The sequence below is a fragment of the Hemitrygon akajei genome, chromosome 26 (genome assembly GCF_048418815.1).
Source record: "Hemitrygon akajei chromosome 26, sHemAka1.3, whole genome shotgun sequence".
Lineage (NCBI taxonomy): Eukaryota > Metazoa > Chordata > Chondrichthyes > Myliobatiformes > Dasyatidae > Hemitrygon > Hemitrygon akajei.
Genome location: NC_133149.1, coordinates 31,330,729 through 31,358,267, shown reverse-complemented (window position 1 = coordinate 31,358,267; position 27,539 = coordinate 31,330,729). Strand labels below are relative to the sequence as shown.

Here is a 27,539-nt window from a genome sequence, read left to right as displayed (position 1 = left end):
CTGGAGAGAGTGCAGCACTGTTGTAGTTACCAGTTTTCAGATAAAATATCCCACAGCTCTTTTTGTAGAAAGGCAAGTGGGTTTTTCTGCCTTGCCAAAACTGTCTTAAATTAATTGTCAAAACTATTTAATTTAGATTAGATGAACATTTCATCTCAATTCTGTTTGTGCCATTTTCATTGTGTCTTACTTGTTTTACTGTGCAGTCCTGATTATGTGAAAGAAAGGACATAATTCCTTCTTTCTTTCTCCTTTCATTCTTTGCTGAATGAATTTACTCCAGTGGGTAGGTAAAACTAAACTATGATCTACAGTTCAATACAAAACCAAAGTGTTTTTTTTTCTAGTTTTAGTGTTCTTTTGATTCCAGTTCAATCATTGGCTATCTCTGATTCCCTCCTACGCTCACCATCCCAGCCCTGTGTTACAGCCAAAGTCTACCTCCCCCATTTCAGTGGAATCACTGTTTAGGCTCATGAACATATCTGCAACATTTGAAAGCTTATGAGATTGGGGGTTGGGATGAAGTTCCATTAGCAGTAGAATTACAACAGTAACACTTCACAGTAATAGGATTTCCTGATTCCAAAGAGGAGCCAATGTTGAAACATGAGATTCTGCAGTTGCTGGAAATCTTGAGCAACAGACACAAAATGGTGGAGGAACTCAACTGGTCAGGCAGTATTTACATTTCTCAGCCCAAAATGTAAACTGTTTATTTCCCTTCATAGATGCTGCCTGATGTGTTGGGTTCCTTCAACATTTTGTGTCTGTTGCCCAACATTGAAAGCATCCTTTAAGAACAATCCCTCCAAAATTTGACCCAATAAAAAACATTAGGCTGCATAAAGGTTAGTTGAACTTTGCAAAGTTGTTGGGTTAAACTTACCTCTCAGGTTATAGCTTAAAACCCTCCAGTCTAAAATATCCAGTCTAATTTACTTGCTAACCCTGCATGTAACTTCCAAAATCCAAGAAAATGTTAGGTTAGAGTAGCTTCCTGACAACTTCAGAAAGCAACCAAATATGGAATATCATCCTTCAGCTTTTGTGGTTATTCTACACATTGTAAGCACTCAGGTACAGTGAAACATTATCAAAGTAGTTGGTAACAACTAGATAATCCTAGTCACCCTCATTGCATTTTCAGATCATTTGTGGATTGAACAATCAACACACACAAATCTTTAGTTCTCAGTTATAATTTTCGCCTCACAGAAAGAATTGAACTGGCAATCATCTCTTATGGCTACTATATTTGACTGATCCAGTAAAAACTAGAATACATTTTTAGTTGCAGTTTTTATTTTCTATAGGAGTCTTTCACCCCTCTGTAACTTGACCTGAAAAGTATTGCTCCTACTGTCACAATACATTTGTCATTTAGACTGAGGAATACAGAGCTTCATAATGATTCTCATCTAGAAAGTATCTGGTAATCTCATCAGATTCTTATTTATAAAACAGGGATCCATTGTGGCAGTTACAGGAGATGGTGTCGATGCATCAGCCCTGAAGAAAGCAGACATTGGATTAGCTATGGGAATTGCAGGCTTAGATGCAGCTGAGAATGCAGCCAACTTTTCCGATAACTTTGCTTCAATAGTCAAACCACTAAAATATAGTTACAGATATGATCAGAGTATTACCAACATGTACAATTAATTTCTTATTGACCTAACTTTCAAACCAAGGGAGAAGAATGTGTGGGAGATGGTGGGTATCAGGAAGAAAGGTTTTAAACAACCTTCCTTTTAAAAGATATTTCAGCAAGAAATTTTAATTTTCAAAAGTTACCGTTAGCAACTTTGTTTCCCAGTTTAACAAATGAGGGTTTTCAGGGGTCATATTTCCTTAGGAAGCATACAGTTTCCTAGATTTTTCCCTCACTCTTCATTGAGAGGTCCAATTCTGTAAATATTCATAAAAAGTGTTTTACTTTCACAAATTATGAGCTAATACATTCAGGAATCTGGGGTTATCCGTTCAGAGTAACTGACAGCTTTACATTACAATACCCAATAAATGTTCCTGTATTTTACACTTCTACTATCCTCTATTCATTAATCCCTCATTGAAAAAAGAGTCATCCCAATTATCGGAAGAACTCAGCAGGTCAAGCAGCATTTGTGATGACAAAAGAATGGTCAATATTTTGTGTTAAGACCCTGGATATCAGGACGGAGTGTGCAGTGGTCAAGATTTCAGCACCCACAGACTCCTGTCCTTCCCAATTACCCACTTGAATTTGTATCCCCATGTTCAACTCTGTTTCATGCATTGTAACATTTGTATTTGCCTTATCCATTAGTATTTAATTATCATATAGACCTCTGTAAAATAAGCCTTGGCCAAAACCCCTTACCTTTGCTTCATAATTCTGCTTTTTAGTTTTCCTTGAAGTGCTCCCAGGATTTGAGAATCTCTTTACTTTCTCAGTGATTACATAATGCAATTACACTACATTAGCATGGTGGATACGTTACACAACTTGTATTTAGTGACCTAGTCTATTGATCTGAACATAGAACATAGAATAGTACAGCACAGTACAGGCCCTTCGGTCCACAATGTTGTGCTGACCCTCAAACCCTGCCTCCCATATAAACCACCCCCACCTTAAATTCCTCCATATACCAGTCTAGTAGTCTCTTAAACTTCACTAGTGTATCTGCCTCCACCACCGACTCAGGCAGTGCATTCCACGTACCAACCACTCTCTGAGTGAAAAACCTTCCCCTAATATCCCCCTTGAACTTCCCTCCCCTTACCTGAAAGACATGTCCTCTTGTACTGAGCAGTGGTGCCCTGTGGAAGAGGCGCTGGGTGTCCACTCTGTCTATTCCTCTTAATACCTTGTACACCTCTATCATGTCTCCTCTCATCCTCCTTCTCTCCAAACAGTAAAGCCCTAGCTCCCTTAATCTCAGATCATAATCTATACTCTCTAAACCAGGCAGCATCCTGGTAAATCTTCTCTGAACCCTTTCCAATGCTTCCACATCCTTCCTATAGTGAGGCGACCAGAACTGGACACAGTACTTCAAGTGTGGCCTAACCAGAGTTTTATAGAGCTGCATCATTACATCGTGTCTCTTAAACTCTATGCCTCGACTTATGAAAGCTAACACCCCATAAGCTTTCTTAACTACCCTATCTACCTGTGAGGCAACTTTCAGGGATCTGTGGACATGTACTCCCAGATCCCTCTGCTCCTCCACTCTACCAAGTATCCTGCCATTTACTTTGTACTCTGCCTTTGAGTTTGTCCTTCCAAAGTGTTCCAAAGACACAAGATCAAACCCTAACTACAGCATCTATCGAATTTACATTTGAACTAAAAGAAGTATCGACAATGGAGACACTGAAACCATCAGACAATTGCAAAGCAAACCATTGGTTCATTAATGCTTTGAAGAAACTGCTATCTAGACTTATAGTTTTGATTTAATTGCCCTCTGAAAGGCCCCAACAAGTTGAGGATCATTTGGCATTAATGAACAATTTTAATAAAACTATTCAATATGTGGCTTCACTAGAATGCTCTGATTTCTTGAAATTAATATTCTGCTTGCATTGACTGTCTAGTTTTCTGTCTAGACAATTAACCATGCAGAGATTGGCATATTCAGTGTTGATTCTAATATCACTATATGGACATATACAATACTAGGAAAAGAGAGACAAGATTTTTGCAAGAATGAACAATGTTGTCTTATGATTCCACAATTTGACTAAGTTAATTAGGCTTAGTGCTGTGGACTTAGATTTGCTAAGTGGTGTGTTGATATATATTAATTCAGGTTGTATGTAACTGATGAAAGGGATTTCATCCTTTCGAAGAATTAGATTTGAATTTAACTGATAAAGAAAACTCAACACTAATGGAGTCAAGTATGTGGAGGAGGGACTCCAATTAAAATGGAATGGTGTTCATAATTGAAATACAGTGGATTTTGATTATTTGGGTCATCAGTTAATCGAGGCAGCCACTTATTTGGAACAATTCATAAAGAACAAACACTAATCGAGAAATTCCCTTCATTTATTTGGAACACTATGCCACTTAATTGGGACATGAGACTGTTGCCGAACAGTTTCTAAGTAGCATCCGTTGCATGCACTTGTGTGGCCATTAAACACTAAGAACTGTTGGCTCTGAGCACAGTGTAAATAGTGTCAGTTGTCTGTGTTCTAAAAGCAGTGATTTTTGTCATTAATAGTTGGCAAGAAATGTGTGGTAGGACAATTCAAAACTGTTTTGCTCACCATGGTTTCAAGCGTTCAGGCATGGAGATGCCAGAAATGGCTGGAAGTGAAAATGAGACAATTTCACTATTTCAATAAGCTAGGAACTACAAAGAATTGGAAGGTACCATCAATCATCTTGAATGTTACAATGAAAATGATGATTTGGAGGATGCAATCATCAAAAGCATTGTATGAAGGCAGTCAGTCCATTATCTGCACTAGGTGTCTGCGATGATTTTGTTCATTTATAGTCAATCAAAACAACACACCATTCTACACTTTGTGAATTCCTCTGTTGATAAATATTAGGAAAAATACAGTTTTATAATTGGTAGCATTCCAATTTGTTCTGTATTTCACTTAAATACATAATTTGTTACTCAGTTAAACAGTAGTTTGTCTTTTTTTACACCTTTTTAACTATTTCCATGAAACTTTGAATTAGGGCATCAACCAATTAACTGTAATCCACTATATATCCAAGCTAAATATAGCTTCTTATGTAATCCTGTTTTTCAGCACTTGGTCTGTTGCCTGCTATGCCTTGGTGATTCAAATGTGCGAGAACACCTGCCTTCACCACCTTCAGTCAATACGGTACAGAGAGCTGTGTAATAATGTGATTTGCATATTAGTACATAAAAGTTTAATTAATTGACCAGTAGGTCATCTGATTTTTGACAATCTGAAGAAGTCAGTTGCCTACACCCTAACCAAGAACATGGCTGAATTGTGTCAATTTCTCGTTTATACCATTGCCAGTATACCCCTTCCTATAAGTACCATCGCCATCCTCGTTGATTTGGGTACTGATATTGTATATAATTACTAATGATTTGAAATTGGTTTCTACTTTCCTTCTATTGTGTCCATTTTACCATCATTCACTCAATTAATGCTTAGTTTTAGTCGATCAAGAAAATAATGAGCAGCTTAAGTTTCAATCTAAATTAGATTTTCCATTTCACAAATTACATTATTGTTCATAGATGATTAATTTATCATTATATTTAGCTCATAAAGAAATTTAATGTGAACATCAGATAAATAGAACATTTTAGATTTATTTTTCAGTAAGTGAGTATTGCTGATTTATTACACACTTTAATTTCCTTTCAGACATGCCATCGTGACCAAACAAAGTCCTTCTGGTGAAGGTCCTCCTGCAACGTTTTTGGGCAGAGAGTTCTAGGATTTAGAACTAATGCATATGGAAAGACAATTAGGGTGCATAATAAATATTGGCCACCACATTCCGATAAAAATGATCCATTTGTCCAGTGAGTTCTTTCTTTGTGTGGGCTGAATATAATGATGTCTATATACCTCAGAAGGTTGTAGATACATTAGAGGGGGACTGGATGGAGGGGGGTCTTTACTGTGCTCTTTTTCTTCAGCTTTTGGACATTGTGATTATTGCTGTTAGCTACTTCTGAAGAGCAACAGGAAGGATGGTAGTTTGATAACGATGCAAGCTACACCCTTTCCCTTTCCCTTAATAGTATTTACATTAGTATTAGGATTGCTACTCTGAGTGGAGGCCTGTGACTAGTGGTGTGCCACAGGGATCAGTGCTGGGTCCATTGTTATTTGTCATCTATATCAATGATCTGGATGATAATGTGGCAAATTGGATCAGCAAATTTCTGATGATCCAAAGATCGGAGGTGTAGTGGACAGTGAGGAAGGTTTTCAAAGCTTGCAGATGGGTTTGGACCAGTTGGAGGAATGGGCTGAAAAATGGCAGATGGAGTTTAATGCGGACAAGTGTGAGGTATTGCACTTCGGAAGGTCAAACCAAGGTAGAACATACAAGGTAAATGGTAGGACACTGAGGAGTGCAGTAGAACAGAGGGATCTGGGAGTACAGATACATAATTCCCTAAAATTGGCGTCACAGGTAGATAGGGTCGTAAAGAGAGCTTACGGTACATTGGCCTTTATAAATCAAAGTATTGAGTATAAGAGTTGGAATGTAATGGTGAGGTTGTATAAGACAGTGGTGAGGCCGAATTTGGAGTATTGTGTGCAGTTCTGGTCTTCTAATTACAGGAAGGATATTAATAAGGTTGAAAGAGTGCAGAGAAGGTTTACAAGGATGTTGCTGGGACTTGAGAAACTGAGTTACAGAGAAAGGTTGAATAGGTTAGGACTTTATTTCCTGAAGCATAGTAGAATGAGGGGTGATTTGATAGAAGTGTATAAAATTATGATGGGTATAGATAGAGTGAATGCAAGCAGGCTTTTTCCACTGAGGTCAGGGGAGAAAAACACCAGAGGTCATGGGTGAAGGGGGAAAAGTTTAAAGTGAACATTGGTGGGGGGCTTCTTCACACAGGGAGTGGTGGGAGTGTGGAATGAGCTGCCAGATGAAGTGGTGAATGCGGGCTCACTTTTGACATTTAAGAAAAACTTGGACAGGTATATGGATGAGAGGGGTTTGGAGGGATCTGGCCCAGTTGCAGGTCAGTGGGATTAGGCATAAAAATAGTTTGGCACAGCCAAGAAGGGCCAAAAGGCCTATTTCTGTGCTGTAATGTTCTATGGTTCTATTAAACAAGCAGAGAAAGGATGGCTGGCATTGATCCTAGGCAATATTGGGAAGAGAAGATGGTGGCAGTTTGCATTTTGCCATTTTCCGACTGGTTCTGCAACTAAAAGAGAAACTGTAGTGGGAAAGATAGTGTTGTGGTGCTTAAAGACAAAGTAATAATATTGCCAAAAAATAAATTTCAGTGATGTCCAGAGATTTTCATCAAGAAGATCTTTCTTATAAATTTCAGGTAACATTAACAATCAAGGTTTTTTTATTTTTAAATATGTGCTTGAAACTGTAGTGGAAAATACTTGAATCACACTTATTGCTAAGCCACTGTCCGAGTGATTTGTCTCATTGATAGATTCCATCTATTTCTCTAGCTTATGAGAAAGCTGAAAGGGATATAATGAATGCCCATCCAAGAATTTCAAGCAGAAATTTCTTCTTCTTGCAACTTGCTTCTTATTCATATTTTCAAGTAGGTGAGTACAGAAACTTCACCTGTTACCTTTCCATGCAACCTTGTATTTGCTGGAACTTGAGCAGTCCTGTGCTAAAGTGATCAGTCCTAATTATATAACATGATTAGGGATGCATATTTAAATTTGCATAGTGATTAGTGTGATGCTGTTACAGCTCAGGGCACTGGAGTTTGGAGTTCAATCTCAGTGTATGCGGATTTCAATATGCAGGTAGATTAGGAGACAGTGATCGAAATATGATAGAATTCACCCTGTAATTTGTGAGGGAGGAGCTGAAGTCAAATGTATCATTATTACAGTGGAGTGAAGGAAATTATAGAGGCATGAGAGAGGTGCTGGCCAAAGCTGATTGGAAGGGGACACTAGCAGGGATGATGACAGCAGCAATGGCTGGAGTTTTTGGGAGCAACTCGAAAGGTGCAGGATAGATGCATCCCAAAGAAGAAATAGTATTCTAAAGGCAGAGTGACACAATTGTGACTGAAAAAGAAAGTCAAAGCCAACATTAAAGCAAAAGGGAGGGCATATAATAGAGCAAAAATATGTGGGAAATTAGAAGATTAGAAAGCTTTTAAAAACCAACAGAAGGCAACTGGAAAAAGCCATAAGGAGGGAAAAGATGAAATATGAAGGTAAGCTAGCCAATAATATCAAAGAGGATACCAATGAGTTTTTTCAGATATATAAAGAGTTAAAAGAGAGCTGAGAGTAGATATTGGACTGCTGGAAAATGATGCTGGAGTGGTATTAATGGGAGACAAGGAAATAGTGGATGAACTGAATAAGTATTTTCCATCAGTTTTCACTGGGAAGTCATTAGCAGTATGGCAGAAGTTCAAGAATATCAAAGGGCAGAAGTGAGTGCAGTTGCTGTTACTAGGGAGAAGGTGCTTGGGAAGCTACAAGATTATGAGAGGCATAGATAGGGTGGAAAGTCAGTACCTGTTTCCCAGCGCACCAATAGCAAACACCAGAGGACATATGTACAGAGTTAAGGGAGGGAAGTTTAGGGGAGACATCAGGGGTAAGATTTTTACACAGAGGGTTGTGAGTGCCTGGAATGACTTGCCAGGGATAGTGGTGGAGGCTAAAACATTAGGGGTATTTAAGAGCCTCTTGGACAGGCACATGGATGAAAGAAAAATGGAGTGTTATGGGGTAGTGTGGGTTTAGTACTTTTTTAAAAAAGGATTATATGGGTCAGCACAACATGGAGGGCTGAAGGGCCTGTACTGTGCTGTAGTGTTCTATGGTTCTATGGTTTGAAGGTAAGAAAGTCACCTGGACCAGATGGATTACATCCAGGGTTCAGAAGGAGGTAGATTAAGAGATTGTGGAGGCATTAGCAATGATCTTTTCAAGCATCAATAGATTCTGGTATGATTCTGGAGGACTGTAAAATTGCAAATATCACTCAACTCTTTAAGAAGGGAGGGAGGCAGAAGAAAGGAAATTATAGGCCAGTTAGCCTGAGCTCAGTGGTTGGAAAGATGTTGGAGTTGATTGTTAAAGATGAGGCTCTGGCATACTTGGAGGCACATGAACCAGTCAGCTGGTTTCCTTAAGGGAAAATCTCGCCTGACAGATCTGTTAGAATTAACAAGTAGGACAGACAAAGGAGAATTGGTAGGTGTTGTGTATTTAGATTTTCAGAAGATCTTTGACAAGGAGTCGCACATGTGGCTGCATAGCAAGATCAGAGCCTATGATATTACAGGAAAGATGCCGGCAGGAGGCAAAGAGTGGGAATAAAGGGAGCCTTTTCTGATTGGCTGCCAGTGACTTAGTGGGGTCCCACTGGGGTCAATGTTGAGACTGATCCTGTTTACATTGTATGTCAATGATTTTGATGATGGGATTGATGGCTTTGTGGCCAAGTTTGCAAACAATACGAAGATGAGTGGAGGGGCAGGTAGTGTTGAGGAAGCAGGGAGACTGCAGAAGAACTTAGATTAGGAATGAGTAAAGAAGTGGCAGGTGGAATACAGTGTTGGGAAGTGTATATCCATGCACTTTGGTAGAAGAAATGAAAAGACTGACTTTTTTTTAAATGGGAGAAAGATCAAAAATCTGAGGTGCAAAGGGACTTGGGAGTCCTCATGCATCTAAAGGTTAGTTTGCAGGTAGAGTTGGTGATAAGGAAGGCAAATGTAATGTTAGCATTCATTTTGAGAGGACGAGAGTAGAAAAACAATGATGTAATGCTGAGGTTTTAAAGCACTGGTGAGGCCTCGCTTGGATTATTGTGAGAAGTTTTGGGCCCCTTGTCTAAGAAAGGATATGCTGACCATTGGAGATGGTTCAGAGAATGATTCTGGGGTGAAAGGATTATCATATGAGGAGCTTTTGATGACTCTGGGCCTGTACTCTTTGGAATTTAGAAGAATGAGGGGGTATCTCATTGAAACCTATTGAACATTAAAAGGTCAAGATAGAGTGGATGTAGAGAGGATGTTTCCTATAGTGGGGGAGTCTAAGATCAGAGGGCACAGCCTCAGAATAGAGCAGGGGTTCCCAACCTGGAGTTCACTGGCCCTTTAGTTAATGGTAGGGGTCCATAGCATAAAAAGGGTGGGGAACTTCTGGAGTAGAGATATGTCCATTTAGAATGGAGAGGAGGAGGAATTTCTTTAGCTAGAGGGTTGTGAATCTGTGTATTTAAGGCAGAAGTTGATAGGTTCTTGACCTGTCAGGATGTGAAAGGTTACTGAAGGAAGGCAGGAGAATGGGTTTGAGAGGGAAATGGATCAGCCATGATGAAATGGCAGAGTAGACTCGGTGGGTCAAATGGCCTAATTCAGCTCCTATGTCTTCTGTAAGGAGTCTCTGTATGTCCTTCCCGTGGAATGCATGGGTTTCCTCCAATTTCCTCTGACTGTCCAAAGCCTGGAACCTACTGTACCAGGTAGGTTCACTGGTCATTGGAAATTGTCTCGTGCTTAGATAAAGGTTAAAGTGGAGATGCCAGGGGTGGCTCGAAGGTGGGAAGGGCCTATTCCACACTATCTCTAAATAAATAAAATATTTTCTTCAGTTGTGAGGCTTCATGTTTACTGGCTGTTCAAGCATTTGTAAGTCTTTGAGCTATATCTTGAATTATTGACCTTTTGGGCCACTTGCATTTTCTAACTATGTGAACATATTTGCTATATGCTATGCTGGATTAATGGAATCTTTGGTTTGTGAGCCACATTCACAGTCTTCACCCAACCTTCCAAGTTCTTTTGGGCTGAGACTACCTGCAGATTGGTGGCACTTGATGTTTTGAACTTGTGGTTTCTTATACTTTGGGCTGGAAATAGCAGGTATGACTTTTCATTCAAGAGCTTCAAGTAGATGGGCAGAAGATGCCAGGTGGATGCAGGTTGAATGGTCTATCAGGAATTTGCAGAAGATGTTATTGGCTTTGGAGCCAGTGATGTGCTGCGACCATGAAGAGGTGCATGGTCCTTTAGCAATGACAATGGAGCAAGAAATCTAGGGTGAGGTAGACAAAGAGGGTATTTGCACCATAAAAGGTGATTCAATTAGAAAAAAGCTATATTTTAAATTTTTAACTCTGATCATTTGGAGATCCTTAAAATGATAAAGGGATTTAGGAGCATGGATAAGAGGGGAAAACAAACACTTTCTCTGATGGAGGAAGAGCTAGGCTATTTAATAGTGAAATAAGGGAACATTTCTCCCAGCACAGGGTGGTGAAAAGCTGGAATTCCCTCTTCCACCAAAACACTGCATAATGGTTGTATATCTTGAGTTTGACAGGATTTACTGTCAAAGCTTTTAAAGGGTGTGAATCAAGTTGAATGACTAGAGTTGAGTTTAATTAGGTTTAGTTAATTCATTTGAATGTTATCAGCTATGATCTAAAGAAAATAATATTGAGAAATATATAGGGATAGAAATGCCAATAGTTCTGTAATGCATTAATTGCATTTATCGCAGCTCTATAAATATTCATATAGAAGTCCCGAACCTCTTGTATTGAGTCTGGTAGAGTTCCGGTCCACAAGTTGTTATAAATATTTGTAAGGCTATATCTTTTTTTATAATTTAAAGAATTCCTACTTTGTCTTCGAGCCTAGTCAACTTTACATAAGGTCTTCAGGTATGGAACCTAATGCAGACAAGTGCGAGATGTTGTCCCTTGAGAGTACAAACTAAATGGTAGGGCACTGAGAAGTGTGGTAGAACAACGGGATCTGGGAAAGCAGGTCCATATTTCCTTGAAAGTGGCATCACGGGTAAATAGGGCTGTAACAAAAGCTTTTGGCATATTGGCCTTCATAAATCAAAGTAAACAGGAGTTAAGATATTATGTTGAAGTTATATAAGAAGTTGGGGCGAGGACAAATTTGGAGTATTGTGTACATTTCTAGTCACCTACAAGAAATATATCAATAAGATTGAAAGAGTACAGAGAGAAAAAAAATAAAAGAATGTTGCCTGGAACTGAAAACCTGAGATACAGCGAAAGGTTGAATAGTTTAGGACTAAGAGCATAAGAGAATGAAATGAGATTTGACAGAGATATACAAAAACTGAAGGGTATAAATATGGTATATACAAGTAGGCTTTTTCCACTGAGGTTGCGTGAGACTTGATAAGGGTTGAAGTGAAATATTTAAGGGGCACTTCACTCAGAAGGTGGGGCGAGTGTGGAATGATTTGCCAGTAATGGATTCGCAATATTTAAGATTAGTTTGGAAAAGTACATGGATGGGAGGGGTATGGAAGGCTATGTTCCAGATCCAGGTCAATGAGAATACGCATAGTAAATGTTTGGCACAGACTAGATAGGCTGAAGGACTTGTTTCATTACTGTAGAGCTCTATCACTATGACTTTGACTATGTAATTGGATGTGACCTCCAAGAGGACCATAACCTTGCCTCAAGGACTGTCTAGGTTGGCTGGAGTCAGGGCTTTATGTTTTGGCTCTTGGTAGGGTCATCCATGCCAAACAGGTCAAAGGGTAGAGGCCAAACTACCAGTCCTCCAGGTTCAGGGTTCAGCTCAGGGCTAACAACCCTGACTTGTCAAACAAAACTCTTACGGAACTGCAACAATATTTCTGAGTCTCTACCCAGGACTTCCGGGACTTGCATGACTGGCAGTAGTGAAAACCAAGCTACTGACATAATGAAGGAAGCCCTGAACACTGCCAGAGATGGGGGAACCTTCATTGCTGCCCTAAATGCTAGCAGAGTAACGGGCAATAGATAGGTAATTAGATATGAACCAATTCTCTACTTCTATCTGTACGTCGTGGGGTGACACCGACATATGGATGATTTCTCTGTTATTTCACTGTCTTGGCAGATCAAGGCTGGCTTCCTTCAAGGAATCTTGGGAAGATATCACTAACAACAATGTTGAAGACAGCTATGGACAAGCATGGGTATGAACTTTGCTAAGTGAGACACTGTAAAGCCATTATTTCCAGAGTGTTTAGAATCTTTATATAACACTCATTCTGAAGCGTAGTTACAGTTGTCTGGAAGATATGACAGATATTCATATATGCTTAGATCTTTATGGCTGCTTTGATGGACTGTTAAGATTAAGTTCCCCATGAATAGTGATGGAACCTAGCTCTACATCTCAAACTCTATTGTTCTGTTTCATTCTGTTGCAACAACGTCATATATTTATTTCTGCCTCCATGCTGAACTACCTATTCTAGAAATGCGTACTTTGTTGAATTGTCTAAATGTGCGACTGCATGCAGGTTTAATGCCACTTCTGGTTTTCAGTCTAATCAATGGAAACTGATTCCAGCAATGGCATTCAAAATAACATCAAATATTTAACTGCACCCTCCAGACAGTGATCTATCCATTACCCTAGTAAACAACCCCTGAGGTTTGAAGGATATGCAGCTTCTCTCAGTTAAGTAAGAGAACCAAAGGTTTATAGGGATTGGACAGTATAGGCAGCCTTGAGGAAGAGGATTAGCCATAACCTAACAGAATAAAAGATTATAGCAGGAGTAGGCCATAATCACCACTCAAGATCATATCTGATCTTCATCTCAGATCCTCTTTTACATTCTAAAATTTATCAATCTCATTCCTCTGTGGGCTACAGTTCCCAATAATTCCTATTTAAAGTTATCTATGCCTTTGAAATTCCAGTTTAATTTCCACCCAAAATCAAGGACGTTTTTCTGAGATCCTGTTCAATTTACTTGCAGATTGCTGAATACAAAATATTCTATGAATGACCACAGTTTTAAAATAAGGTATTAAAAATATCAGGTTGAGAAATATTTTTGATTCATCTCTGTGTACTTTGATTAATACTACTGAAAATAGTTTATAACAATGAGTAAATGTTTTTAATCAGCTGATCAGGCAGCATTAGTGAGAATGACAGTAAACATGTTGGTGATGCTTTGTCTGAACAGGGAAAAATAAATGAAATAGCTTTAAATTATAGAGAAACAAGGGAATGTCAGAAGGAGCAAAGTAGGTGGTTTGAAAAAGGTTGGAGACCAAAAGAGATAGATGATGGGCTTTTGCCTAAAATACACCTGTAATCTGTAACTGTTCAATAGTTTCTCATGCAGACATATGAATAGAGGTTGTACGTGGAATGGACCTGTAACAGAACTTTCTTTGTTGGCATAGTTATTGAACAGCTTGCTGACTTCATGATGCACTATCAATAACTCTAGGAGACTGGAAGTAGAGTACATAATGATAGGCTTTTATTAACAGCGAAAACGGAGCACGGCCATGTTGAAGACTGTGGGAGGAGCCACAGGAGTAGTCAGCAGAGGGGTGTGACCAGACAGGTATACATGGTTTACCACACTTCATTATTCATAAAACCAGACAGAACTCTATTTTCCAGCAGGAATTAGGTATCTTGTTTAATTTTCTACAGCACATTATTAACATAAGTGATAGCAAACTTTCAACCTAACTACCCAATGGTTGAGCTGTAAACGTTTGGGATAGATGGAAACAAAAAGGAAATAATTTCAGAACACTGGATGGTGCAGTTGCCCGGTGTTTTTCACTATTTATTTCTGATAGCCACTATTATTGCAGCATTCAGATTTGTTTCGTAGCTGTTTAACCATGGATGAGCACTTATAATAAGCAATGATTCATTCCACTACCTTGAACTAAAGTAGACAAAAGTACAAACATGAATTTGAGAAATGTGGTTGGGAAATTAAATGAGTGAAGCAGGCATCATTTTTTTTTTAACTCTCTATACCTATTGATTTACATTTTCTAGAAATAAACTGTTGTGGAAAGGTCTTCTCTCTCAGATTGGCATTGCTGTTATCCTTTGCAATTGCCCTGGGATGTTGAACAGCCTAGAGTTTACTACTCTCAGGGACGAATGCTGATTATTTTGTAGAATGCTGTGGCTCCTATGACATTGTTTAATTCTTCAAAGTTTGCAAGATCATACTCAGTAATCCATATTTAATTAATGGTTTGCAAAACACACAGCAGACAATGAATTAGGCTTCAGCTTCCTTTAAAATCAGAATATTTTAAATTCATCTTGCAGGTGCAATACAACTAATTTAAGTTAAAGTTATTGGGAAAAAAAACTTTTCTATCTTCACAAAGCTGTTGATATTTTTCCTTGGTTTATTTTTTATTAAACTCACTTCCCAAAAAAACCTGTTGAATATGGATCAAGTGAAAATTTCAAAATTGAGATTTCTAAATTTTATGTTATGACAAGATGCATAACACAGTGAGCTGCAGGTACGCAGTAGCTGATTCCTTCTGTGCTGAATAGAAACACTGCATTAGAGGCTACTGTTCGCCCTACAGTTTACAATGAAGAAGTACTATTAACTGCACTCCGGATTTACATTGACCTGTAGTTCTGTAATTTTTCAGTGAGTCTATTTAAATAGTGAAAAACAGATGCTAAGAGGCACATTAGTAGGAGAGATTCTTGAGCCTTTATACCAATGTCAACAGTTGATAAAACATATAATTATTGGAAAAGAACTGATTGCCAGCTTTATAAATAAAACTCTATCATCATACCATGGAGTGGTGTAGAGATGTCTGATGGTATCTGCAGATTTAGAAATAGCTTCTGTACAGCATAAGCAAACATTCTTTCAGCATTTAGATTGATTATAAACATAATATAATCAGGATTGTTTAGTCATTAAATATTAACCATTAGCTATTTTGAAAAGTAATCCAATATATGCTCATCTAATAAATACTTCTATTCTTGGCAGGGTTCAGTATTGGTTCATGACCATGTCTTTTCCCAATGTAATTTTTGTATATGATGAAATCTGTAAGTTCTTCGTTCACAGTTATGCTGGAAGTAAGTATTTATACGCTTGATTCTCATTCTTAAACCTTTAGTACAAATGACAAATTAGTTCATAATTAACTTTGGCATGCTAACATTTTGATTCTATAATCAATTGTAGTTTATTTTTGAATAGTTTCTAAGGGAAGAGGTATACAATGAAGATTGTCCAAAGCTCCAACTTCTTTTGGTCTATTACAAATGAAGAAGTAGCTTAGCAACTAAGAGGGGAAAATGCAGAATACTTTCAGGAATAAGAAAATAAACCAACTTATATTCTACCAGGTCTAATTTGTATAGTTCGTCCTGAAATTTTGAGAGCACTTTTATATCGGGGGTAGCATAATGTGCAGTAGAATTACAGTAATCCAGGTTCAATCCTGACTTTGGATGCTGTATGTATAGACTTTGCATATTCTATGTGACTGCTTGGAATTTGTCCAGATCCTCTAGTTGATATGTTAATTGGCCACTTTAACTTAAGGTAGGTGGGTGGCAGATGAATCAGCGGCTGTCGACAGTAATGAGAAAGCGAGAGAGACGAGGTTAAAGTAGTGATGAGAAACAACGTACACGTAGTGGATTGAATGGTACCCTATGGTGTAAGAAAATATACATAAATACAAATAGAAGTAACTTATACAGGCATCACTCGCTTCCTCGTGTTTAATCATTTAATTTTGGTGCTCCAGAGCTCTACAGGTGCTGGAAATTATAACTAGAGTCACTGCCAATTGTCTTCAGCAGATTATTTTTTAAAGAGAGAATCTTGTATATTGTATGTGTTTACTGTGGTAGTAAAAGGCCTTCTAACAGTCTATGGCAATTGGAGGAACAGATATGTAAGCAAGTCACAAAGGTATGAGAGAAATAGGGTTCCAGTAAGGGAGGATTTTGATCTTCCCAATATGCAATGGGCTTAGATGGATCAGAATTTGTTCAGTCTGTTCAAAAGCTTTATTGAAAAAATATGTAGAAGGTCCTACTGGAGATGGGGCTCCACTCCGGAATATCTTGGTGCAGGTAAATGGTTAGGAAAGGTTTAGAGGTATATCAGTCATAGGTGGGCAGATGGGGCTAAATTAGGTTGCCATTCTTGATCAGTATGGGCAAGTATGGCCATAGGGTTTGCTTCCATGCTATATTATTACAATATGACTAAATTGCAAATGAGCAAGTAATAGTTGTGCCAGTGGGGAAATAATGACTACAATTTTGTAAGTTTCAAGGTAATTTTGAAAATGAATAGGTTTGTTCCTTAAGTTCAGATCCTGAATTGAAAGAAGGGTTAGGATAAATGGAAGCCTTTTAAAAGCATTCAGGGTCAGCATTTTCTGGTCAAGTTGAAAGACAAAGATGGTATGATTAAGAACTTTGGAAAGCAAAGGGTATTGAGAGTTTGATTATGGAAAGAAAAGGAAGCATATGCCAAGTATGTTCCACTGGAATTGAGTGAGCCTCTTGAGGAATATAGGGAATGTAAGAGAAAACTTGAAGAAATTAGGAGGGACAAAAATTTGTGGCAATTAACAATAAGAATTCCATAAATAAATCAGGAGCCAGTAGGTATCCAGGAGAAGACAGCGTCCCTTTGGTTATTTTAAAGGTAATCTCTTAGGACCTCCCTCAGATCACCTAGCTCCAAAGTGAATACTTCTCATCTGATCTGTCTTCACCAAGGAGAAACCATGGAAGGTAGTGAGTTTTGAGGGTAATCTGGAGTATGTCAGGAGAGGGTGTCGTGGAGAATGAGAACTGTTGTCTCAGACAACAGAAGGATACTGATCAGATGGAAATTTAGGCAGAACATTTGGTAGTTGAAATTTAATCTTGACAAGTGTGAGCTCTTTTGGTGAGTTCTGATTCACACTTCACTACTTGAAATAAAACTAATGATCTTGGGGTCATCCTGGATTTTAGTGCTAAGTTTTACTTTATATCCAGGGGCAAGACTACATTTATAGGTATAGTTTGCTTTTTGAAATATTTTCAATACTTCCAGGAATTTTAATCACACCCATTTTGTGATAAGTGTACACATAACATTCTTAACCTGCTGAGATTACAGAAACAACAGAAAAATCATCTTAGTTCAGTTCAATATTCTGAATTAAAAGGTGAGTTCTTAATTTGTGCAATGGTTGCTGTCATCATATTTGCTTAATTCTCACTGTTATTGTTCAAGGTTGCTGGGAGAGGAACATACACTATTGAAGGTGGAATTAAACTGCCATTTCATTTGAAGAGCATGGCTATAAAATGGAAGTGGGGTGGTCTAGCCAGCAGTTATGGCCAAGCAGGTAGAAGAGTGAAGAATTACCACCTTTGTGTACAAGACGTAGGGTTCGGCCAAGGTCCTAAGTCAATACTTCTCAACTGTCTTCATCAAGGAGAAGATTTGCTTCTTAATGCAAATAGAAGCATTCCAGTGCAGCAGTTTGCTTCAATAGAACTGGTGGTGTTTCACACTTATGTTTAAAAATACTAAACAGTTGCTGGTTACTTCTCGAGCAATTCAGGTTTAGCACTGATGTTAGAAAAAAGTCATCCCATCATTTCCCAGCTCTTTTAACTTAATGAATTCTCAGCTGATTAGTATCTTATTACATTAGTCATAATGAATCAATAGAAAATGAGAGCTTTGAATGTATTTTAGTACTTTTTCTCATTGTTTTATACTTTGTTCAATAGAGTAAACCAACCATTCTTGTATTTGGAGAGAGAGGATGAAATATGCTGTAATTGTAAAATATGCAGTGCTAGTTTTTTTTAAAAAGTATCAGTCAGAAAATGTCTTTTATCAATTTCCAAGGCAGGTAGCTAGTAGGGGGACAAAAGTTGAAAAGCATCATTTCAAAACACTGACCAAAAATAAGTTGTATTAATTTATGTTTAACAACTAATTAAATGCAATGACATAACTGTTAGGTAGACTGCCTCACATGTTCTTCTGATAGAGTAGTTCCCTGATAGAGGTGTTAAGGTATTTTTAAGTCTCCCTTGAGGTGAAATGCTGTGTTTACCTGATAAATAAAACACGAGCAGAATATTTACCAAACAGAAAAGCAGTAGCAAATCTATTGCGCAGAAATACAAGAACTTTTACATATACATTTGCCAAAATTTTTGTGCCTGACAGGCATATAGAAGAACTTAAAGCCAACAATTTCATTTGATAGGTGGCCATTATGTTTCTCAAACCAAGGACAGTGTGTACAGTTTGAAAATAACCATGCCCATACATTGCCAGGAACAAAAATACAGTGAACCTATTTGGGGCTCCTATCTGATTGTATAAACCCAATCTGGCTGCAGAATGCTCAATGAACTGTAGCAAAATTAGGGTTCTTACCATCTGAAATGAATGAAAGAGAGGAAGATGGTGATACAGACATCTTTTGCAGCCTCTTTGCTTTCCCTTGGGACTGACTTTGCGACTCCACTTTGTTTTCCTTTTCTTGAAGCAAAGCTAGGAATCCAAGGATGACATAAAGCTTTATTCAATACAGGATGGCCAAAACAGTACTGTTGGAAAAGAAACTATAAAGCCGCATTGGTATCTTAAATTGAGCTACAAAGCAATTATTAAGGCTTTACCATCTCAGTAAGTGCTGGAAACATCAAACAGTATGGTAGTTTTAAAGGGAGTATGGGTGAGGCCATTGACTAGGAAGTCATAGCCTTGTCTGTCACGGTAAGTGCATTTCACAGTGGTGGCTGTGCATTTCAGAAGCAGGGTAGAATATGCAGTGACTGGCATATATGGAACATTGACCCAGAATCAGAATCGGGTTAATATCACTGGCATACATCGAATGAAATTAAATGTCTTTGCTGCAGCAGTATAATGCAATACATAATAATAGAGAAAGGACATTGAATTACAGTAAGTGTGTGTGTATGTATATATATATATATATAAATTAAATAGTGCAAAAAAAAAAGTAGTTCATGGGTTCAATGTCCATTCAGAAATTGGACGCCAGATGGGAAGAAGCTGTTCCTGAATTATTGAGTGTCTGCCTTCAGGCTCCTGTACCATCTTTCTAATGGCAGCAATGAGAAGAGCATGACTTAGGATCTGGGAGTCCTTAATGAAGGATGCTGCCTTTTTGAGATTTTGCACCTTGAAGATGTTCTGGATGCTAGTACCCATCATGGAGCTGACTAAGTTTACAATTTGCTGCAGCTTATTTTGATCCTGTGCAGTAGCTCCCCCATACCAGACAGTGATGCAGCTAGTTTGAATACTCTCCACGGTATATCTGTAAAAATTAGCGAATATCTTTGGTGACATACCAAATGTCCTCAAACTCCTCATGAAGTACAGTCTAGTAAAATATAGGGCATGCAGGAGCGCGATGTATCCGGTAGTTGAATGGTATTGCAGCAATAACTCTGCACTCAGCATTAATAAGACCAAAGAACTGATTGTGGCCTTCAGAAAGGATAAGGGAATAGACACCAGTCCTCATAGTGGGATCAGAAGTGGAAAGAATGAGCAATTTTAAGTTCCTGGGTGTCAACATCTCTGAGGATCTATTCTAGGCTCATGCATTGCAATAATATTTACTCTATTACTTTCAGTTGTTACACAAAGAAGGTGCTTTCTCTTAATCTCCATGCATAGAATTAAAAATCTTTGAAGTCTTTTTGACTTACCTAAGAAATTTGAATTGACAATATAATCATTGTTAAGTAAAGGTGTATATCCTGATTTGGAGGGACTGGCAGGTCCTGAAAGAATGTAAAAAAAATTACCATTTGAAATCAATTTTACAAAACACTATAATTAGTGCTTAAATATTGCTGTGTCCCCTGATTAGTGCTGCTTTCATACATGGTGGCTATCTTCCTCCAATATAGAGGGTAAGATAGTGAGATTTAGAGAAGAGTGGAGTCCCCATGTTCTACCAGAGTCACTAAAGATATCAGAAAAAGCTGTATTTTTCCATTGCAAGAATGAACACAACCCTAAGTTTTATAGTGAATCTTTTTAATGTAAAATGTTAATTTGCAAGCATCAGTAGTTTTTAACCCCTTTCCATCTCTCATTTATATTACTATATTTTTATATTTCACAGGTGTGACTGGCAGCTATCTGATTTGAAATGAGTGCTTATTTTCCCTTTGTTATGGCAGCTGGAAGCATACCCATCACTTTGACTTGCCCATAATAACACTTTACTTTCCTTTGATGAACCTACTTACTGTTCACACCCAGAAGAACATAGACCTCTCTTGCAGTCAGGATATCAGAGGCACAGCCATGCTGGGCTTGTAATAGATTTTGCACCTCTCCATGTTCATCTGCTAGATCAATCTCAGCTGAAAGTATAAAAAATAATCAGAAAAGGCAAATAGTGATTTCTTTCACAAATTGACAAATTCTTTCTGCTCTTTTATAAAGGAACCCTTTCCAAAGAACTTGTGTTGCTTTTTATTTTACCCTTGGATAGCTAACATCACAGCATTCTCATTTCTTCCAGTCTTGTCTCTATCCTGTTTGTCACAATACCTTCAAAGTAGCCCTGCAATCCTCAAATACAGAACATGCACAGTTGAGCAGCTTTAACATGTGTTTCTATATCCAAAGCCAGTTTTGGATGATCAGTTGGACATGACAGGGAGTTGATGACATTTTCTGAGAAATTGCATCTCTCAAAGGATCACCAAATATATTCCCCCTCAATGCAGTTGTAAACAAAGTAATATGGCAAAGCTTGAGGACTAACATTTTCATATTTACAAATTTAATTTCTCTCATATTTGACTTGCTAAATTTGTGCCCAAGTTTGCACTAGAATATCACCAGCCGATAGTAGTTCCTCTCTGAGATGTTTTCTCCTTCACTTCATCTATTTCAACAGGTGAGGAAGCTTCTAGACACACTAGACACTAGAACACTACAGCACAGTACAGGCCCTTCAGCCCTTGATGGTGTGCTGACCCATATAATCCTTAAAAAAAGTACTATACCCACACTACCCTGTAACCCTCTATTTTTCTTTCATCCATATGCCTGTCCAAGAGGCTCTTAAATACCCCTAATGTTTTAGCCATCCCTGGCAAGTCATTCCAGGCACTCACAACCCTCTGTGTAAAAAAACTTACCCCTAATGTCTCTCCTAAACTTCCCTCCCTTAACTTTGTACATATGTCCTCTGGTGTTTGCTATTCGTGCTCTGGGAACAGGTACTGGCTATCCACCCTATTTATGCCTCTCATAATCTTGTAGACCTCTATCAAGTCCCCTCTCATTCTTCTACGCTCCAAAGAGAAAATTCCCAGCTCTGCTAACCTTGCCTCATAAGACTTGTTTTTCAATCCAGGCAACATCCTGGTAAATCTCCTCTGCACCCTCTCCATAGCTTCCTTCCAGAACTGAACACAATACTCTAAGTATGGTCTCACCAGAGATTTGTAGAGTTGCAACATGACCTCTCTACTCTTGAACTCAATCCCCCTATTAATGAAGCTTAGCATCCCATAGGTCTTCTTAACCACCTTATCAACCTGTGCAGCGACCTTGAGGGATGTATGGATTTGAACCCCTGGGTCCCTCTGTTCATCCACACTCTTAAGTAAACGACCATTAACCCTATACTCAGCCTTCTGGTTTGTCCTTCCAAAATGCATCACCTCGCACTTGTTGGGATTGAACTCCATCTGCCATTTTTCTGCCCAACTCTGCATCCTGTCTATATCCTCTTGCAACCTTCGACAACCTACAGCTCCATCCACAACTCCTCCAATCTTCGTGTCATCCTTCTATGTCTAACATTTCTTCATCCGGTTCATTTGATGGTGTAACCTTCCATGCCTTATGTAATCTTGACGATGCTTCATCAAATGAACAGGTGAATTATGAGCAAGATTATGTCAGTTAGCCCCTCAGGTTTGCTCCACAATTTAATAAGGTCATAGCTGATCCAATTGTAACCTCAACTTCTACATTCTTTTCATGCTTTACTGAATCAAGAATCCTTCTACCTACTGTCTTAAAAAAAGTTCAAAGACTCTCACTTGAAGGGCAGTGGAAAGGGAGAATACTAAAGATTCATGACCCTCAGAAAAAAAATCTTGCCTCACTTATTTTGAAAAAGTAATCCCTCATATGAGGAAACTTCTGACTGACTTTCATTCCAACAAGGCTCCTCAAGATCACATTTTTCCCCTCTCACACTTATATACATATCAATGAATATGACCTGTCTAACTTTTACTCGTAAGATGATCTGCTCATTCCAGCTATCAGGTTCACCTTCCCTAAACTACTTTCAATCTATTTACAGCCTTCCTTAAACAAGGTGGTCAATCTGAATACATATGTACTCTAGATTTGGTCTCAACAATGCCCTATACAACTAAAGTACAACTTCGGTATTCATTTCTTTCAGGAGTAATGCTTAACATTCTGTTAGTTTGCCTGATTACTTCCCACACCTGCATGGTAGCATATCTCACAGTATGGTAGATCATCACTTGATTGCTACCCTATTCATTCACAATTGAAACTGGCCCAGTCCAATCAATAATCAGCCTCCTTGTACAAATGGAAGACTATCAACTTCAAATGGTGATCATGAACATTAATTTTATATTGTTCCATTGATTTATTTAGAATGCACAGTTGCAACGAGATCTGGCTTCAAATCAAAATGATTTCTAATGCAGCGACTTGATGGTTGCCCATCCTACACCTGTGGTCTGATTATGAAGTAGTAAATGGGCAACTCGGATTTTGATTTCATTTCCTTAATCATTTTCAATCCACCTTTTAGTCTGAACTGTCCTTCATGCCACACAGTTAGAGGCTGAGTGGCATGGGTGCGTAGGCACGCACCTGACTCCAGTCCTCCTGACGAATTCCTCTGAAAACTTGCCACCAGTGAAGGTGCCTCCATGCTCAGCTGATTAAACAATTCATCAGAGAAGATGAATTGTTTATTAATGGTCTTAACTTTCAACAGAACTCTGTTTTTGCATTCACATGCTGCTGCAAGTCTAACATTCCTCTTCCAATGACCCTTCTCTTTTCATAATGGTGCCATAAAATTATACCCCAAACTTGCACACACACTGGGACTTTCCTAAGTGATATTGCAAATCCTGCACTTGCTTGACCACTTCTCTGTCAAAGCTGATGAATTGAAATTTAGTTACTTCTAAATGTATATGTCAAGTATTCCATAAATTCTGTGCTCTCACATCTCTTACCATACTCACCAACTCTAGCACAATCTGTCTCAAGTCCACCATAAAGTTTGCACTGCTTCAACTGGGATAGTTGTACAATTGGACAGAGGACTAGGCTAACAATTTAGAACCCTGAGTTCAAATCCAAACTGAGCAGCTGGTGGAATTTAACTTCTGTTAACTGTAGAGTTAGAGTCAGAGAGTATTATAACATGGATACAGGCCGTTTGGCCCAGGCAGTCCATGCTGACTACAGTGTCCACTCAGCTAGTCCCAATTTCCTGCCTTTGGTCCATATGGAAGCCCTGCTACTCCACACACCTATCCAAATGCTTCTTAAATGATACTATTGTACCTGCTTCAACCACTTCCTCTGACAGCTTGTTCCATATACTCACCAATCTGCATGGAAAACATTGCCCCTCGGGTCCATTTTTAATATTTCTCCTTGCAGCCTAAACCTATGCCCCTATAATATTGGACTCCCTATTTTTAAAAAATAAAACATTACGTAGTAGTAATGATGACTACAAAATTACCAAATTATTCCTAAAATCTCTTTTGGTCCACTTTGGGGAGGAAGTTTGCCATCTTTCCTTGATCAGACCTAAATCTGCCCGCAAAGCAACCAATGTTTCTGATCCTTTTGCAATGGCCTGACAAGGCAATCATTTCAAAAAGAATTTGAGAGGGCCAATAATACCTGGTCCTGCCAGTGATGCCTAAATTCTGCAAAATATTTAGAATAGGCTTATATTACACACCAGGCAAATGGCAAACTCTCAGCTATCTTCTCAGCTAATTGAGATTGTAGATGTGAACATTTATTATTTTAATGCACATTAGCCTCTCAATAATCTAGCTTTATGAAAGCAAATCCTCCCTCTGACGACAAACATGGACAATGCAGAGAACAATGCACAGCACATTAAAAGGCTTCAAAATTATTAACTTATTTACCGGTAGTTTCTTTATTCTTTGTCATAGCACCCAGTCACAATGCATCTCTAATTGCATCAACTAACCTACATTCAATATGCATTTATTACTCTATCTAACACTGACCATCTCATGTCTATGAGTTGGACTGTCCACAAGCAGGAACTCCTCTACTTCTGGGATTTTCCTACTTCTTTGTCAACCAATGGAAAGAAAAACCAAATAAGAAATCTTTTTAAAAAAGTGCATTTTTTGATTGGTTTCATAACTCCTCCACATAAGCTGCAAAAGACATATTGTTGAATCCAATTAAAATGAACCTCTTTAGAATCATTTAACATATATACTGATTTCTTAGGGGACTTTCAGCTAATAATTGCTAAGCAAATAATTAGGTAGATGTCAAACCCTAAGCCTCAGAATGAACTATTTTAATTAGAATGTTTACTGCGTAAGCTTTCCTTCCTCTCTTCAGTCTCCCTACACTCCTTTGCAATGAAACGTCTTTAAATAGTACACAAAAGTAGTAAGAGATAGCAGATTTTCTTACTGACCCTCAACATTTTCCATCCACTTAATGCAGCTTTTGAATTTGTCTTTGTCCCTCCTTCACCACAACTGGAACTGAAAATGCACTGTGCTGAAAAATTCATGGAACATTATTTGTTGGTCATTGTCAGTTAGTCAAGTCAAACTGTGTAATGGATCTCCTTCTAAATAATTTAAAAAGAATATGACACCTATTATAAGCAGCCTCAGGCAATTTCTAAAATACGAGGCATACATTCATCCCAAAGAGTTAGATGGATTTACATCATTATTGGAATCACACTGAGGAACACTGGAAACACATTAATTACAAATGGAACCTCTTCCCATCTCTATCATGGGGATTATGGCAAAATGAATAATTCCTCTTACCTTCAGTCTCATAGTGGCAGCTCTGCTTGATGTAATCCAACAGAACTCGGGTCTTGCAAAATATATTGAAATGAGCATGCTCATTATCTGCAGTATACAGAAATAAGATTGCTAAATTAATTACCAAAAAAATTCAGATGGTTTTACCTGTTGCTATTGTGATGTAGAATCAGAGAATTCATTAAGCCCAATTGCTCTGAACCTGATCTGCTGGCTGAAGTCACTGCCTGCACTGTCCAACTACTTGACAAGTATCTTGCAAATATAACCTAAATTTTGTAGAAAGCCCCAACAGTTCATTGGCCATCAAAAGTAATTTAACATCAAAGATATTTAAAACCTATCCAGGCAGCTTGAATAATTGAATAAAATATATAAGTTATTAGTGCAGTGACTTCAATTAAATGAGTGATGTTGCTCATGATAGAGACTTCCATCACTGGACTGGATGCAAAGTACTATCCTTGAACATGGCTAGGCCCAGTTACTCAACAATAATCAATTTTATTTGAGTATTAAGTTACTTCTTATTCCCTCTCCTTTACAAAGGAAACATTTATGGTGTGTGCTTATTATTAGGAAAATCTGCAGTTCAGAAAATCATGGAAACAAACAGAACAGAAACAGGCACTCTTGGCCCATATCGTCCAAGTCACCCATAATGCCCATCTACGACAGTTCCATTTGTCTGCTTTAGACTATGCATTTTTCACACAAAAATACCTGCCCAAACACTTTTAAAATGCTGCAATGTATCTGCCTCCAGCTCATTCCAGATATTCACCAGCCTCTGTGAAAAACCTATCCCTTATTTATTACCCACCTGAGTTCAATTATGGTTCTACCATGGCTTCAACTGGCCATTTGCAATTCCTGGGCCCAAGCAAGATATTTAATCAATACTTTCTGTATGGCTAAACATAGATATCAACTTGAGCAAAGATTCAAAAAATTAGCATTTGGCATAGAAAATATACTAAAAACAGTGGGGGTTCAAACCACTAGCTCTTGTTCATATTCACTTGCAAATTTTACAGCTGTGATAGGGAACAGGAGCTGCATTGCCTATGGTTTATTTGGGAGAATAAGGAGGTGATAGGCAAGATAGGAAATCACACCCAAGTTGTAGGTGGCAGATAATTGAGCAACTGTCAGGAGAGGTAAAGGGAATAGGCCAAGTACACCTGTGTCCATTCCCCTAAATAACAAGCATAATGCTTTGAATACTTTGGGGGTCAATTTACCTGAGGAAAGCTGCAGTGACCAAGTCTCTGGCACTGAGTCTGGCTCCATGGCTCAGAAAGGAAGAGTAAGAGAGCAGAAGTGATAGGGGATTCAATAATGAGAAGAACAGACAGGAGATTTTGAGGATATGAAAGAGACTCCCATATAGTATGTTGCCTCCCAGGTGCCAGAGTCAGAGACAACTCAGATGGAGTCCACAATGTTCTTGGGAGGGGGTGTGACCAGCCAGAAGCCATGGTACATATTGGTACCAAAGACACAGGAAAAGAAATGAGCTTCTGAAGACAGAATATAAGGAACTAGATAGGAAACTGAAAAACAGGACCTCATGGGTAGTAATTATAGTAACCTCTGGGTTGTACCACGCACCTGTTAGGGTTCAAATAGAATAATTTGGCAGATGAATGTGTGGCTGAAGAATTGGTGTAGGGGGCAAGGTTTCAGATGTGCAGATCATTGGGATCTCTTCGGGGAAAGGTATGGCCTTTACAAAGTGGATGGGTTACACCTGAACTCTAGAGGATCAATATCTTGCGGGCAGGTTTGCTAGAGCTGTTGGGGAGGGATTAAACTAGTTTGGCAGGGGGATGGGAAACAGAATGACAGGGCTGAGGATGAGGCAGTCAGTGTAAAGATAGATGCAGCCTGTAGAGA

General features: G+C 38.5%; 1 protein-coding gene and 1 pseudogene across 2 annotated transcripts in view; one reads left to right on the top strand and one right to left on the bottom strand.

Annotated features, from left to right (window-relative positions):
• LOC140716828 (uncharacterized) overlaps window positions 1-27,539 on the bottom strand; it is a 394,334-nt gene that overhangs the window by 8,715 nt on the left and 358,080 nt on the right. Inside the window, exons 147-151 of one of the 2 annotated variants that reach the window (XM_073029773.1) lie at window positions 25,641-25,727; window positions 20,793-20,909; window positions 20,244-20,318; window positions 18,934-19,050; window positions 4,270-4,309 (exon numbers count right to left, since the gene is read on the bottom strand). In XM_073029773.1, coding sequence (XP_072885874.1) covers window positions 4,270-4,309; window positions 18,934-19,050; window positions 20,244-20,318; window positions 20,793-20,909; window positions 25,641-25,727 — 436 coding nt within the window. The remainder of the gene's footprint in view (window positions 1-4,269; window positions 4,310-18,933; window positions 19,051-20,243; window positions 20,319-20,792; window positions 20,910-25,640; window positions 25,728-27,539) is intronic. The other variant, XM_073029775.1, reaches the window with a different exon arrangement.
• The window catches only part of LOC140716829 (potassium-transporting ATPase alpha chain 2-like), a 62,922-nt pseudogene that overhangs the window by 6,081 nt on the left and 29,302 nt on the right, over window positions 1-27,539 (top strand).